Raw genomic sequence first — 16,220 nt, 5'->3', positions numbered from 1 at the left:
GACTGTGGTCTTGTGTGTCTTGTCTTATTCACAAGGTAAGAATGTTCTCTCAATGACTAAAGAAAATGGGATCTGTGAAGTAATAAAGTCCCTGCCAAAGTGGCTAAATTTTACAGGATAGAATTGGTCTTAGTAGGGTGAGAACAAAGCCAGGAGCATCTTCCATACTCCACTGCCCGAGGGGAGCCTGGCCACGGGATAGGAGGAAGAAAAGACACCATGGTCCTGCTCTGACTCTGTGCCCACACACCTGCCCCCCAGCTCGAGGGACTGTTTCATGCAGTCACTCGCCTCTCTTCAAAGCCTGATCCGAGTCCTAATTCTTTTACTTCAAAGTCTGTAATCTCTGTGAACTTTGGCCTCTGTTTTCTGTAATCCCAGTGGACTTGATTGACCTTGGATATTTAGGTGGTAGAGGCTAGGCAGAAAAGGTGAAGTACATGGTGAAGGCAAGCTCACGTTTAGTTAATAGTAGGGTTAAAGGCCCTTAGAATGCCCCCTCCCGGAGCCCTGGCATGGGACCCCACCCCTTCTCTAGCTGTCTGCCTGCTCTCTTGGGGGAAGGTATTGGGGATTGCTTTGCTGCTTGTTTGGTTTCAGTTTTGTGAGCATCAATTTTTGCAGTAGCAGCTTAGACTGTTTCCAGGATTTTGGCTCAGGTACTGCCCCTTAACTAACCATTTGTTTAGTAGACTCTTCCAAGCACAAAGGAGTACTTTTCCCTTCAGCACCTGCTGTGTGGTCACTGAGGTCAATGCTGAATCCCTAGTGGTTAGCGCCTCTCCTGCCAGCACCCTGAGGCTGTGGCCCACTCCCTTTGCTAATGCTTTTATCCTAGTGTCAGACATGGTTACTGACGCAGGAACCTTATGAGAAGGATAAAATAAACCAGACATTGTGGATGATTTTCTTTTCTCTTTTCTTTCCTTTTTCTAAATTTTCTTTGAGACAAGGTCTGGCTCTATTGTCTAGGCTGGAATACAGTGATGTGGTCATGCTCACTGCAACCTCTGCCCCCTGGGCGCAAGCCATTCTCCCACCTCAGCCTCTCAAGTAGCTGGGACTATAGGCCTGCATCACAACTGTCTAATTTTTTATTTTTTGTGGAGATGGGGTTTCACCCTTCTGCCCTGGCTGGTCTTGAACTCATGAGCTTAAGTGATCCGCCTGCCTCAGCCTCCACCGCCCCCAGCCTACCCTTTTTTTTTCTGAGACTGGATCTCCTTCTGTCATCCATGCTGGAGTTCAGTGGTGCAATCTTGGCTCACTGCAACCTCAGCCTCCTTGGCTGAAGGGATACTCCCACCTCAGCCTCCTGAGTAGTTGTGCGTCACCATACTCGGCTAAGTTTTGTATCTTTTATAGAGACAGGGTTTCACTGTGTTGCCCAGGCTGATCTGGAACCCCTGGGCTCCAGGGGGTTTGCCCACTTTGACCTCCCAAAGTGCTGGGATTACAGACCTGAGCCACTGCGCCCAGCCCTTGGATGATTGTCTTAAAGACACAGGCAAAGACATAGAGGGAGAGAAAATCTCATTTACAACTGAGATGAGCAAGTAAACATAAACACGTAAAATCTCCTTTTTTCTTAATGTTACGGTATAAGAAGCAGTTCAGGACAGCTAATTCTGCTTTTAAAAAATGTAGCTGGGTATCATGGTTCTTTCCTAACTAGTGTGAAACAAGTGAAAATGACCACGTTCTTGCTGATTTCCTACATGAATGGTAAGAGAGCTGGAGCCTGTACACTTCCTGTGGAAACTTGGTCCTGAGTTTCAGGAAGAGCGATAACTAGACTGCTTACTGCTCATCTGAGCTAATACATGTGGAAGCCCTTTGTAAATGGGGTCAGTGCTGTTCAAAATGTGGGTGCTGCAACAGTCCATACGCTTTCATGACTCTTAAAACTGAGTACTGCTCTTCTTCCTTCCCTCTCCATTCACCATTCATCTCAGATATCATGAAACTTGTTAGTGATTTTTTTCCCCCCTTCTTTCATAGAGCTAAATTTCTGGAGAATTGTTAGTGATGTTTTTAAGACCAAATAACATCTACTGGATTATATGGAAAGCTGCTTAAGCCAGAAACAGCAATCATGGAACTATTTATCTTGTTTCTTGGCCTTCAGTGGAAATGCAGGGGACCAGAGAGTTTCCTGTGCTGTACTTTTAGTGGCTTGTGAGGGTGTCCAGTGTCTGTGGATGTACAACGTTTGTGTTTTTGTTTATTTGCTTTTGTTTTCACCCAAACAGGAGGAAATGTGTCGGATTGAAGAGGAACAGAGCTTTGAGGAATTGAAGATTTTGCGTGAACTGGTTCATGATCGATTTCACAAACAAGAAGAACTAGCAGAGGTAAGAAATCCTCTACAAGAGGATTTGTTCAGACCCAGCACACCCCGAGTGCTACAGTTTTGATGTGCTTATGCTCCTGTGGGGGGAACAGCAGCATAGCACAGCTTGCTTCTATCTTTGAGTACTCATCTTTGCTCCTTTGTGATTGACACAGAGTCTGCGGGAGCCTCAGTTTGATTCTCCAGGAGCCTCTCCGGGAGACCCAGAACCTGGTGGAGGCAGTGGGATGCTGCAGTATCTTCAGTCCTGGTTTCCTGGATGGGGTGGCTGGTACGGGCAGCAAACCCCAGAAGGGAATGTGGTTGAGGGACTGTCAGCAGAGCAGCAGGAGCAGTGGATTCCCGAAGAGATCCTGGGTACGGTGGGAGCTGGCCTTCACTCGATTCAAACAAATTGGTCTGTTATTTGTGCAACAGCTTGTGGTATTTTTCAAATTTAACAAAAGTAGATATTTGGAAAACAGTTTATGTTCATAGAGGCTAAGAGAAGAAATATTTTGGGAGATACTCCATTTGTAACTCCGTGACTAAATGTACATATTAATGCAGTTTCAGATAGAGCTGAGAGGCAGAGGTTGTAAAAGAGCTAAATTTGAACAAGTTGAACAATTTTAAACTCTGAAATTTGAATACCAGTCTAGAGCCTCTCTTAAACCTGCAGTGTCCGATATCTAGCCATAGGCACAAATGGCTACTAAAATTTAATACAAATTGAATACAAGTAAAAATTTAATTTCTTAATTGCACTAGCACATTAGCCACGTGTGCTCCCAGTGCTTGGTAGCCACATGTGGTTAGTGGCCACTGTACTGGACATCACAGATGTGGACCATTTCACCATACTGGGCAGCACTGCTTTGTACCATCCCTTATCATGAGTCTTATCCTTCCTGGTTTGATAATAAGTTGATATCCCTTAAAAAACAATTAGGGTTGTTTTACATTAGGAAATACTATAAAACAGTCACCCATGACTTTGGAGTTCTTCCTTAACACAGGGAAAAATAGTTAAATAAACATCATCATAACTGTGATCAATCTGCTTGCTGGTGCTTTTTTATTCTTCCATGTTTTTTCTTACAGTCTTTTCTCCCTTACCATTTAGGCACCGAGGAGTTTTTTGACCCCACTGCAGATGCCTCATGTATGAACACATATACAAAGCGAGATCATGTCTTTGCCAAACTGAATTTGCAGTTGCAGCGAGGTACAGTGACTCTGTTACACAAGGAGCAAGGAACTCCTCAAATGAATGAAAGTGCTTTCATGCAGCTCGAGTTTTCAGGTACACTGCCCCTAAGAAACTACCTGCCACTGTTGTCTCTCTGTGGGCCAATGTCCTGGCGATTCTCATTATTCGCTGTAGTGAATAGTGTAGTGAATAGTCTAGAAAGTCAGTGCGAAAACTGTATTACCCAATGTGGAACCATTGCTCTTAGGGGAACTACTGGGTTAGGTTCATGTGAATCTCTGGTCATAACATTCATCAACTGATCAGTACCTAACCTTATTTTTTAAAATGTGTGTCTGTATTTAAAGACATTTAATATGGATATACAGACAGTCCTTGACTTAGGATACTTTGACTTTGGATTTTTCGACTTTACAAGTAGCACAAAAGTGCTGCACATTCAGTAGAAGTCATACTTCGGATTTTGAATTTTGATCTTTTCCTGGGCTAGAGGTAGGTAGTATGATATTCTCTGAAGATGCTGGGCAGCAACAGTGAGCCACAGCTCCCAGTCAGCCATGCGATCATGAGGTAAGCAGCTCATAGTCTACAGTGGACTGTGTTGCTAGATGATTTTGCCTACCTGTAGGCTAATGTAAGTGTTCTGAGCACTTTTAAGGTGGGCTAGGCCAAGCTGTGATGTCCAGTAGGTTAGGTGTATGAAATGCATTTTTGACTTATGATAAGACAGGGTTTCGCCATGTTGGCCAGGCTGGTCTTGAACTCCTGACCTCAAGCAATCCGCCCTCCTCGGGTTCCCAAAGTGCTGGGATTACAGGCGTGAGCCATTGTGCTCAGCTGACTTATGATATTTTCAACTTATGGTGGGTTTATCATAACTCCATCCTAAGTCGAGGAGCATTGTGTTATTGATTTATTAACATTGAACTCATGGCCTATAGCACTATGACTCATGCCTGAATGAAGTTTCTCTAATACTCATTTTTTTTTTTTTTTGAGACAGAATCTCGCTTTGTTGCCCAGGCTGGAGTGCTGTGGCGCAGTCTCACTCACTGCAAGCTCTGCCTCCTGGGTTCACGCTATTCTCCTGCCTCAACCTCCCAAGTAGCTGGGACTACAGGCGCCCACCACCACTCCTGGCTAATTATTTTTGTATTTTTAGTAGAGATGGGGTTTCACTGTGTTAGCCAGGATGGTCTTGATCTCCTGACCTTGTGATCTGCCCGCCTCAGCCTCCGAAAGTGTTGGGATTACAGGCGTGAGCCACCGTGCCTGGCCTCATATTATTTTTGTAACGCACATCACAGTCTTCTTGCACTCAGGACCACTAGACAGCACTTTAGCACTAGGGGGTTGTTTTAAATAGTGAAACCGCAAGCAAAAAGCACAGAAGCATGAAAAACATGGCTCTAAACAGAAGACCATGGGAAGGATGTTTGTTCACAGTGTGAGAGCTGAAACGAGGAGGCAGAGTGTTGCCTTGTTTGAACTCAGGTGGGAATGTGCATATCAGTCGGCTTGAATTTTTTTCTGCTCTGTGAGTGTCTGAATGACTGACAGAGTGCCATGAGGATTAATTTTGGGGTTACAAATTTTAGCAAGTAAGCAAATATGGAATCTGTGAATAATGAGGATGGACTGGACATTATTTGCCTTCTTTTTGTGACTTTGAATTAAAGATGTATAAATATGCAGATGTTGGTTTGGACATCTCACAAATATTTTTATTTCAGTCCATAAAGCAGTAACTTATTTGAGATTCCTCAGTAGTTGAAGAAGGACAAATGATTTGTTTTTTTAAAAGCCCGTTTGTTTGACTTCATACTGTAGAAAGTTGAGCTGTCATAAACTTAGTATTAACTAGCAGACTACTTGAACTGAATTGAAAAGGCGCTATTTAAAATTCATTCTGCTGGGAAACTTCTAACGGTCTTTGTATGTTTAGATAGCTGGATAGATACAGGCACACTTCATTTTATTGCACTTTGCCTGATTGCACTTTATAGACACTGCATTTTTTACAAATTGAAGATTTGAAAATGAGCAAGTCTACAGGTGCCATTTTTCCAACAGCATGTGCTCACTTTGTGTCTCTGTGTCACATTTTGGTAATTTGCCCAGTATTTCAAACTTTTCCATGATTATTCTGTTATGGTGATCTGATTTGTAATGTTATTTTATTTGTTTTGGAGTGCCATGAACCATGCCCATCGAAGATGGTAACTGTAAATACTGTGTATGTTCCAACTGCTTCACCGACTGGCCATTTCCTTGTCTCTTTTCCTCTCCTCGGGCCTCCCTATTACCTGAGACACAATGTTGAAATTTGGTTAATTAATAAACCTACAATGGCTTCTAAATGTTCAGGTGAAAGGAAGAGTCACATGTCTCTCATTTTAAATCAGAAGCTAAATGTGCACATGTCTCACTTTAAATCAAAAGCTAAACGTGATTAAGCTTAGTGAGGAAGACATGTCGAAAGCTGAGATAGGCCAAAAGCTAGGCCACTTGTGCCAAACAGTTAGCCAAGTTGTGAATGCAAAGGAAAAGTTCTTGAAGGAAATTACTAATAAAAGTGTTACTTCAGCAAACACACGAATGATCAGAAAGCAAAACAGCCTTACTGCTGCAATGAAGAAAGTTTGAATGGTCTGGATAGAAGATCAAAGCAGCCACAGCCTTCCCTTAAGCCAAAGCCTAAAGCACAGCAAGGCCTTAACTCATTTCTGTTCTGGGAAGGCTGAGAGAGGAGAGGAAACTGCAGAAGAAGAGTTTGAAGCTTACAGAGGTTGGTTCATGAATTTGAAGGAAAGAAGCCATCTCTGTAACATGAAAGTGCAAGGCGAAGCAGCCAGTGCTGATGGGGAAGCTGCAGCAAGTTATCCAGAAGATCCAGCTAAGATCCTTGCTATACTAAATGACAGATTTTCATTGTAGATGAAGAAGCCTGCTATTGGAAGAAGATGCCATCTAGGACTTTTCATAGCTAGAGAGGAGAAGTCAATGCCTGGCTTCAAAGCTTCAAGGGACAGGCTGACTCTCTTGTTAGGGGCCAGTGCAGCTGGTGACTTTAAGTTGCTGATTTACCTTTCTGAAAATCCCAGGGCCCTTAAGAATTATGCTCAATCTCCTCTGCTTGTGTTCTATCAGTGAAGCAACAAAGCTTGGATGATGACAGCACATCTGTTTACAGCATGGTTTACTGAAGATTTTAAGGCTGCTATTGAGACCTACTGCTCAGAAAAAAAGATTCCTTTCAAAATATTACTGCTCGTGGATAATGCATCCAGTCACCCAAGACCTCTGCTGGGAGAAGTATAAAGAAATTGGTGTTGTTTTCATGCCTGCTAACACAGCATCCATTCTGCAGCCCATGGATCCAGGAGTAATTTCAACTTTCAAGTTTGTTTGTTTCTTTAATTAATTACTTAATTTATTCAGAGATGAGCTCTCACTTTGTTGGCCAGGGTGGTCTCAAACTCCTGGCCTCAGATGATCCTCCTGCTTCAGCCCCCCAAAGTGCTGGGATTACAGGTGTGAGTCACCACTCCCAGCCTCAACTTTTATTATTTAAGGAATACATTTCATAGGCTATCGCTGCCATAAATAGTGATTCCTCTGATGGACCTGAGTAAAGTATATAGAGAAGCTTCAGGAAAGGATTCACCATTCTGGATGCCATGAAGAACATTTGTAATTCATGGAAGGAGGTCAAAATATCAACATTAACAGGAGTTTGGAAGAAATCAACCCTCTTGGATAACTTTGAGGGGTTCAAGACTTAAGTGGAGGAAGTAACTGCAAATGTGGGGTAAATAGCAAGAGAACTAGAATTAGAAGTGGAACCTGAAAATGTGACTGAATTGCTGTAATCTCATTATCAAACTTGAATGGATGAAGAGTTATTTCTTACAGATGAGGAAAGAAGGTGGTTTCTTGAGATGGAATCTACTCCCGGTGAAGATATAGTGAACACTGTTGAAATGACAACCAAAGGCTGGGTGTGGTGGCTCACGCCTGTAATCCCAGCACTTTGGGAGGCCAAGGCAGGAGGATCATTTCAGGCCAGGAGTTCACGACCAGCCTGGGCAATACAGCAAGACCCTATGTCTACTAAAAATAAAAAAAAAAAATTAGTTGGTCGTGGTGGCTTACACCTCTAGTCCTAGCCACTTGGGAGGTAGGAGGATCCCTTGAGCTCAGGACTCTGAAGTTACAGTGAGCTATGATTGCACCACTGCACTCCAGCCTGGGTGACAAAGCGAGACCCTGTTTCAAAAAAGAAAACACAGTAAAAAAAGGAAACGACAACAAAGTTTTTAGGATGCTAAATAAACTTAGTTGCTAATGACAGGGTTTGAGAGGATTGACTGTGTTTTTGAAAGAAGTTCTATTGCGGTTAAACACCTGCTTTATCAAACAGCATCACCTGCTACAGAGAAATCTTCTGTGAAAGGAAGAGTCAGTTGATGCAGCAAACTTCATTGTCTTATTTTAAGAAGTCACCACAGTAACCCCAACACTTCAGCAACCACACCCTGATCAGTCAGCAGGCATCGACATGTAGGCAAGACCTTCCACCAGCAAAAAGATTACAACTCGCTGAAGACTCACAGGATTGTCAGTACTTTCTAGCAAGAAAATATTTTAAAATTTTAAAGTATCTGTATTGTAGTTTCAGGCATAATGCTATTGCACACTCAGTAGACTACTGTATAGTGTCAACATCACTTTTCTATGCACTGGGAAACCAAAAAATTTGTGTAACTCGCTTTATTGTGATCCTTACTTTATTGCAGTGGTCTGGAACCAAACCCGTAATATCTCCAATATGTGCCTATAGATAGATAGGGTTTTTTTGTTTGTTTGTTTAATTCCAAGGAAAAGTAGTTCATCATATCTAATAATACTCTGTAAAGTAGAATATCTAATATTTTTAAAAACACTTTAGGCTCTCATAAGCATTGTATCAACTATTTTGCTTATGTTTTATAGATGTAAAACTTCTAGCAGAGTCTCTTCCTCGAAGAAATTCCTCCTTGCTTTCAGTCCGGTTGGGTGGACTGTTTCTTCGAGACCTGGCTACAGAAGGAACTATGTTTCCTCTTCTAGTCTTCCCTAATCCAGTATGTACAACAGTGGGATAATGAATGTATCTAAGGTGTTGGTAAATTGTAGTCTGTTTTAGGTGAATGATACCTGATTCATTCTGACAAATTTGATGATCTTGAGACTGATGTGCTGGGATTAGAGAAGTTTCTTGAATTTGTTAAAGAGAAAATGTTGGTGAGATTTATGGCTATGCCTTCTTGCACTCCTGTGTTGTAGCCACCATGGTCTATTTTGCTCTGATTTGGAAGAAAATGCTATAAGACCACTATTTTCTGCATTTCAATGTTTGGGTTTCCTCTGTATCTAACAGTCATTTTCATGCCTTCTGACCCTTAGTCACTGACATGAAATCTCATCTTGCCAGGGTCCCAAAACGGAAATATCTCAAGTTTTCTATATTTGTATAATTTTCAAAATATACATTATTAATGATAAGATCTTTGATCTTAAGTTAGCAACAAACTGTCCACGTGGTTGAATAGTTAACCCCTTATTCTGTCCATAGTTTTATTGTGGTTGGGGGAAGGTTGTGGAGAGGGTGGGAAGGCAGACTGAAAATTTGAAAAGTTAGATATGTTTAATTTTCATTTAGCAACTGTTCATTAAATGTGCTGAGTGCCAAGTAGCATATTGTCAGTACAAAGGAAAAGATGCGGTCTCACTAGATGGGGAAAAGGGCAGAAAACGGAACAATTCTGCAAGTACTCAATCTGAGGTAAAGTGGGTTTTGATCTGATTGTGCTAAGGGAGTGTGTTGCTAAAGGGTAAGATGGTTTGTTTAGTGAATTTACTCTCCTCTCACCCTGACGTCTATGCATTTTTGTGTGTTTGTTTAATAGCAAAAAGAAGTTGGCAGAGTCTCACAGTCTTTTGGTGTACAAACTACATCTGCAGACAGAAGTGATCATTACCCAGGTACTTTGTCCTACTTTTTTAAAAAAATTTTTTAATTTTTTAAATTAATTTTTCTTTGAGACAGGGCCTCGCTCTGTCGCCCAGGCTGGAGTGCAGTAGCGTGATCTTGGCTCACTGCAACCTCTGCCTCCCAGGTTCGAGTAATTCTCATGCCGTAGTCAGGATTACAGGCGTGTGGTTCCATGTCCGGATAATTTTAGTATATTTAGTAGAGATGGGGATTTGCCATGTTGTCCAGGCTGGTCTTGAACTCCTTGGCCTCTCAAAGTGCTGGGATTACAAGCATGAGCCACCATGCCTGACCTTTTTTTTTTTTTTTTTTTTTTTTTTTTTTTAATAATTTAAAAATTCTTTTTGGGGGGCTTTCCAGCAAAAACCAGATCAGTAGTCTTTGATCAGTAGTAAAAGAGGGAATGTTTTCTGTTTTGTGCACAGTGATTTGCTGTGTGCACCCGGGTTTGACTTGGAGACAGCCTGGTCCTCTCTCAGTGGAGATGCGAACCTGAGGCTAACTGGGCAACCTTGCAGGGCCTTCAGGTCCTTGGTTTCCATGATATATGGGAGCTAGTACAACAGGCCAGTCTATGTAATTCCTGTGGAAAATTAAACAGTCAATCCTGATTAGGCTTTCTGTTTTAAAGATAGGCATAAATGTGAACTAATTGGAAAATAATTTAGAAAATGTCTGTTTTTCCAGAATTTCTCACAGGTCTATTAAGAATAAAGTTATCGTTTTTGCTTTGTTCCATGTTCTTATTCCTATTCTTTCCTTTAGCTGCAGACCCAGATGACCCAGTTTTTGAGATGCTGTATGAGAGAAATCCGGCACACAGCCACTTTGAGAGGCGACTCAATGTCAGCACAAGGCCCTTGAACATCATATACAATCCGCAGGCCATTAAAAAAGTAGCAGACTTTTTCTACAAGGGAAAGGTTCATACCTCAGGTTAACTTTTTTGTTTGATCTTCCTTTTTAAAAACATCTTTATTGTTATTTCTGGTGTTCTGGACAAGGGTTATTCAGATGCTCTGATAGCAACAAAAAAGGTCTGTAGAGTAAGTCAGTCGGGTTGCCCTGTCCTGTTACCAAATCAGGGTAGAAGTTTGTGGACAGTCTTTTCCAAGATAAATCTATATCCTTAAATATTTTCTCTTTGTTTGCCTCCACTTAGCATGCGTTTAGTCATACTTTTCATTTCTCTCTTTTTTTTTCCATTTTTATGTCATACTGTCATTCTGAATAATGGCACCAAAGAATAGCAGCTGTACTTTTTGAAAGCCACTACCTTTGAATCAGTACCTATCTTAAAATATTAGAGTGATTGAAGGCAATAAAATAGTATGGGGTGAGGGAGTTCATCATCTCTTTTAGGTTTCTCAATTACAAAACATTCTTACAAAAATAGATGAAAGTACTACAGGCATAAAATAGTTTCATGATATTGATTTCACACGGCTGTATTTTCAGCCAGCATTGTAACTGGAAATCTGCATCTTGGAACTGAAAAGCAACGATATCCATACTTTTCATTTCACTAGGACAGTGGTTTCCTTGGCTACCCGGGATATTTTAGACCAGTGAACTGAGCAGGAGTGTTCAAGAATTTCCTTCTAGATGACAGGATCAGTGGTCTCTTTGACCTCCTTTGTGCAGCATTAAATACTGTAAAGTTCTAAATGTCATCATTGATTTATTTATGCCTCCCTTTGTTCCCCAAAAAGATTTGAAACAGTAGGTGCAGAAAAAGTACTTTTATGGACAGGGAGATTTATAAAACAATAGTATTTTCTTAAATGTCCCTTCCCTCTTTATTACAATGAAGCTGTTTTAGTTTTTGGACTAGTTTTTTAGTCTTTTCATATAAACAGTAGCCATAAATGCTGTGACTTCATTGCTCTGTCACTGATAGAATATAGAAGGTGGCCAGGCACAATGACTCATACCTATAATCCTAGAACTTTGAGAGGTCGAGGCTGGGGGATTGCTTGAGCCCAGGAGTTTGAGACTAGCCTGGGCAACATAGGGAGACCTCATCTCTACTAAAAATAATTTAAAAAAATTAATCAGGCATGGTGGTGTGTGCCTGTAGCCCCAGCTACTCGGGAGGCTGAGGCAGAAGGATTGCTTGAGACTGGGAGTTCAAGGCTACAGTGAGCTATGATTACACCACTACACTCCAGCCTGGGCAACACAGCAAGACCCTGTCTTAAAAAAAAAGAATATAGAGAGGCTGGGTGTGGTGATTCACGCCTGTAATCTCAGCACTTTGGGAGGCTGAGGCAGGTGGATCACTAGAGGTCAGGAGTTCAAGACCAGCCTGGCCAACATGGTGAAACCCTGTCTCTACTAAAAATACAAAAATTAGTTGGGTGTGGTGGCATGCGCCTGTAATCCCAGCTACTTGGGAGTCTGAGGCAGGAGAATCGCTTGAACCTGGGAGGCGGAGGTTGCAGTGAAGCAAGATCATGCCACTGCACTCCAGCCTAGGAGACAGAGCGGGACTTTATCTTAGAGGAAGAAGAAGAAAAAACAAAGAACATAGAAGGCACTTCCTTTGAAATTCCATTTTCTCTTTCAGTGCTTTTTAACAATTTGGAAATATAGTAGTTTGGAATATTTCAGAAAATGGCTTAAGAAATTCTAGTAGTTTAGGTATACTTCTCTCACTTGCCTCCTCTCCCCCATGGCTGTCTACTACCTATTTTTGTCTCATTCCTGTTACCCTGTATTATGCCAGGTCATACTGGAGCAAGAAACTGTTGTTACTGATTTTTTTTTTTTTTCTTGAGACAGGGTCTTGCTCTGTCACGCCAGGCTGGATTGCAATGGTGTGATCATGGCTCACTGCAGCCTCAGTCTCCTGGGCTCAGGTGATTCTCCCGCCTTGGCCTCCCACAGTGCTGGGATTACGAGTGTGAGCCACCATGCCCAGCCTGATTTTTTTTTTTTAAGCTTTAATGGAAATTCTTGGTGAGAATTGATGTAGGACTTTTGTTCACCCAGCCGTGTGAAAATTCTGACTCTCCTGTGTATTTCCGATCTTGCAGGTTTTGGTTATCAGTCTGAACTTGAGCTGAGAGTGGCCGAAGCTGCCCGAAGACAATATAACAAGCTGAAGATGCAGACCAAGGCAGAAATCCGGCAAACTCTTGATCGTTTGCTAGTGGGTGATTTCATTGTAAGTGAGCATCCATAAACACTCTTTGGGGATTGTGGAAGGGGCAGGAATTCTTTCCATCAAGTCACTACCTACTGTAGATAGGCTTACTTATATCAGTTATGCTAACTGAATAAACAGAATATTAAATCCTTATCAGCTAGCATAGAATAAAATCTTGTGTATTTTATAGTCAGGGTGTAGCTAATACAATGAGTGACTGTGACTAGATTCTGTGTCTCCTTAGACCAGGATGAGGTTACTTTCAAGACTCATCTTTGTGCCGGGCGCGGTGGCTCACACCTGTAATTCCAGCACTTTGGGAGGCCGAGGTGGGCAGATCACTTGAGGTCAGGAGTTCGAGACCAGCCTGGCCAACATGGTGAAACCCTGTCTCTGCTAAAAGTACAAGAATTAGCTGGGCATGGTGGTGGGTCCCTGTAATCCCAGCTACTCGGGAGGCGGAGGCAGGAGAATCACTTGAACCTGGGAGGCGGAGGTTGCAGTGAATCGAGATTGCACCACTGCACTCCAGCCCAGGCAACAGAGTGAGACACCATCTCAAAAAGAAAAAAAAAAAAAGACTTGTGTTTGTTCCATTTTCCAGACCTGATACTTTGTGCATGTTTCACATGAGAGTTTCTCTTTTTTACTTACTGTTACCAGAAGAGACAACTGGAATGATGCCGCAGCTTCTATTCTAGGGTGTGATGATGGGCACTTTGTGATGCCACATGACCAGCTGTCATGAGGATGCCATAGACAGGGAGGGCCAAGAGGCATCTTCACAGTCCAGTAGGAAGGCTGGGCAAGGTGGCCCATGCCTGTAATCCCGGCATTTTGGGAGGCTGAGGTGGGAGGATCATTTGAGCTCAGGAGTTTGAGACCAGCGTGGGCAACATAGTGAGACCTTGTCTCTACAAAAAATAAAAAAAAATTAGCTGGGCCTGGTAGCACATACCTATAGTTCCAGCTGTTCAGGAAGCTGAGGCGGGAGGATTGCTTGAGCGCAGGAACTGGAGGGTGCAGTGAGCTATGATGTGCATTCTAGCCTGAGCAACAGAGTGAGACCTTGTCTCAAGAAATCAAAATAGTCCAGTAAAACACAGTTTCTAAGGTGACATGGAGGTGCACTGCTACAATACAGCAGCAGGTGGCACATTGAGAAAAAGTGTGGCATCTTTTGGACAGTGCAGAGTAAGTTATAGGTGTCAGAGAGGCAGAAATGATCCAAGTAAAATGGGGTGTGTAGTATGGGATGGAGAATTAGCCCTGTTCTTTGTTTTTGGGGGTGTGTATGTATATGCGTGTGTATGTATGTTTCTACATAAAGTATGACAATTAGTATTCTCGTAAACAAAAGAGGTTTCTTTTTGGTAACGTAAATTAGCTTTTGCCACATACATACAGTTGAGGCTGATTTTGGTTGAAGGGAAGAACAATGAATAAATCATGAATTGGTGTTTTTTTTTTTTTTTTTTTTTTTTTTTTTGAGACGGAGTCTAGCTCTGTTGCCCAGGCTGGAGAGCAATGGCCGGATCTCAGCTCACTGCAAGCCCCGCCTCCCGGGTTCACACCATTCTCCTGCCTCAGCCTCCCGAGTAGCTGGGAGTACAGGCGCCCGCCACCTCGCCCGGCTAATTTTTTTTGTATTTTAGTAGAGACGGGGTTTCACTGTGTTAGCCAGGATGGTCTCGATCTCCTGAACTCGTGATCCGCCCGTCTCGGCCTCCCAAAGTGCTGGGATTACAGGCTTGAGCCACCGCGCCCGACCTGGTGTGTTATTTATATTTCAAATGTGAAAGCTTGTTTCTCGCTAAGATGTTTTGGCATGGAAGTTCGTGGTTACCAATGCCCCTGAATAAGTAAAAATGTTTAGAGTTCTGTGTTTATTTGAATTCTATAATTTCTGTAATCCTTTAAAGTATTAAACTCTTAAATTAGAAACAAAATCTTTCTTAAGACTATCTTTCTACAGACTATCACCCCTATTTAGTTATTTGCTATTTTTTTCTCCCCCGTTCAGATATTTGCCTGTGGTAATTTCTCAGATTCTCAAACATTTACATCTACTTTTGTGTTAGACTTTTGGCTGTAATACAGTAGACCACTAAGTCACTCCATAATCCCAGCTGCAGCTTCCAGAAACGCTTGAGCACCATGGATAAAGCTGTTGGGTTTCGGCAGTGACGGTTAATGACTGTTTTATTCGTACAGGAGGAGAGTAAACGATGGACCGTGCGACTGGATATTTCTGCCCCTCAGGTGATATTTCCTGATGATTTCAAATTCAAGAATCCCGTGTTAGTTGTTGTGGATCTAGGAAGAATGCTTTTGACGAATACCCAAGGTATAGTGTGAGTGGGAAATAATGAAAGCCTATCTTGGTAGATCAATCTATCTATGATTATCTAAGTAAAGCTTAATAGAACATTTATATAACATTTGTAAACTTCCAAGTTCACGTGTAACTTTTAAAACAATGAAATAATGAAAACATATCTTGGTAGATGGACCTATCTATGATAATATAAGTAAAGCTTAATAAAACGTTTACATAAAATTTTAAGACCCGAGGGTTCACTTGTTACTTTTAAAATAATAGCTTTATTGAGGTATAATTCTAAGTTTTAAATGTATAGTTAGTTGTTTTTAGTATGTTGATAGAATTGTGCAATTCTTACTGCTATTTAATATTGGGAGGACTTTTGCATCTTTCCTGACTGAAACTCTTGTGTGTACCCATTAAACACCAGTTCGCCTTCCCACTCCCTGTCCCCTGGCAACCACGAATCTTTCTGTCTCTGGATTTGTTCTGAACATTTCATATGATGGAATAATGCCATGTGTGGCCTTTTATGTCTGGCTTTTTCATTTAGCATGACGTTTTCAAGGTTCTTCTGTGTTGTAATATATACCAATACTTCCTTCCTTCGTATGGCTGAATAATAGTCCATTGTGTGGCTGTTCCGCATTTTGTTTATCCTTCCATTTGTTCATGGCCATTTGAGTTGCTTCCACTCTTTTGCTATTATGCATAGGGCTGCTGTGAGCATTCATGTATAAGTTTTTGTGTAAACATATATTTTCTTTAAATTTTTTTTCTTTTTTAAACACCCCCATTTCTGCAATGTAGACATATATTTTTAATTCTCTATATACCTAGCAGTGGAGTTGCTGAGCCATGTGGTGACTCCATGTTTTAATATTTTGAGGAAGTACCAAATTGTTTTTGTTTGTTTGTTTTTTTGAGATGGAGTCTCACTCTGTTGCCCAGGCTGGAGCGCAGTGATGCCATCTCAGCTCACTGCAACCTCTGCCTCCCAGGTTCAAGCAATTCTCCTGTTTCAGCCTCCTGAGTAGCTGGAATTGCAGGCGCCCACCACTATGCCCTGCTAATTTTTGTATCTTTAGTAGGCATGGGGTTTCTCCATGTTGGCCAGTCTGGTCTTAACTCCTGACCTCAGGTGATCTGCCCACCTTGGCCTCC

The 16,220-nt window shown here is 41.9% G+C and overlaps 1 protein-coding gene across 7 annotated transcripts in view; it reads left to right on the top strand.

The window, feature by feature from the left end:
• Positions 1 to 16,220, top strand: part of VPS13D (vacuolar protein sorting 13 homolog D) — a 284,031-nt gene that overhangs the window by 27,988 nt on the left and 239,823 nt on the right. For 6 of the 7 annotated variants that reach the window (XR_012425938.1, XR_012425941.1, XM_045380426.2 and 3 more), the window contains exons 11-18: positions 2,253 to 2,354; positions 2,509 to 2,710; positions 3,459 to 3,638; positions 8,541 to 8,671; positions 9,497 to 9,572; positions 10,348 to 10,518; positions 12,621 to 12,751; positions 14,948 to 15,080. Coding sequence is in view for 5 of the 7 variants with exons in the window: in XM_045380426.2 (XP_045236361.2) it covers positions 2,253 to 2,354; positions 2,509 to 2,710; positions 3,459 to 3,638; positions 8,541 to 8,671; positions 9,497 to 9,572; positions 10,348 to 10,518; positions 12,621 to 12,751; positions 14,948 to 15,080 (1,126 nt within the window). In the remaining 2 variants the exon portion in view is untranslated. Of the gene's footprint in view, positions 1 to 2,252; positions 2,355 to 2,508; positions 2,711 to 3,458; positions 3,639 to 8,540; positions 8,672 to 9,496; positions 9,573 to 10,347; positions 10,519 to 12,620; positions 12,752 to 14,947; positions 15,081 to 16,220 lie in introns of those variants that run through there. The other variant, XM_045380455.2, reaches the window with a different exon arrangement.

This window comes from Macaca fascicularis, chromosome 1, assembly GCF_037993035.2.
Source record: "Macaca fascicularis isolate 582-1 chromosome 1, T2T-MFA8v1.1".
Lineage (NCBI taxonomy): Eukaryota > Metazoa > Chordata > Mammalia > Primates > Cercopithecidae > Macaca > Macaca fascicularis.
This window is presented reverse-complemented; position numbering and strand designations above follow the sequence as displayed.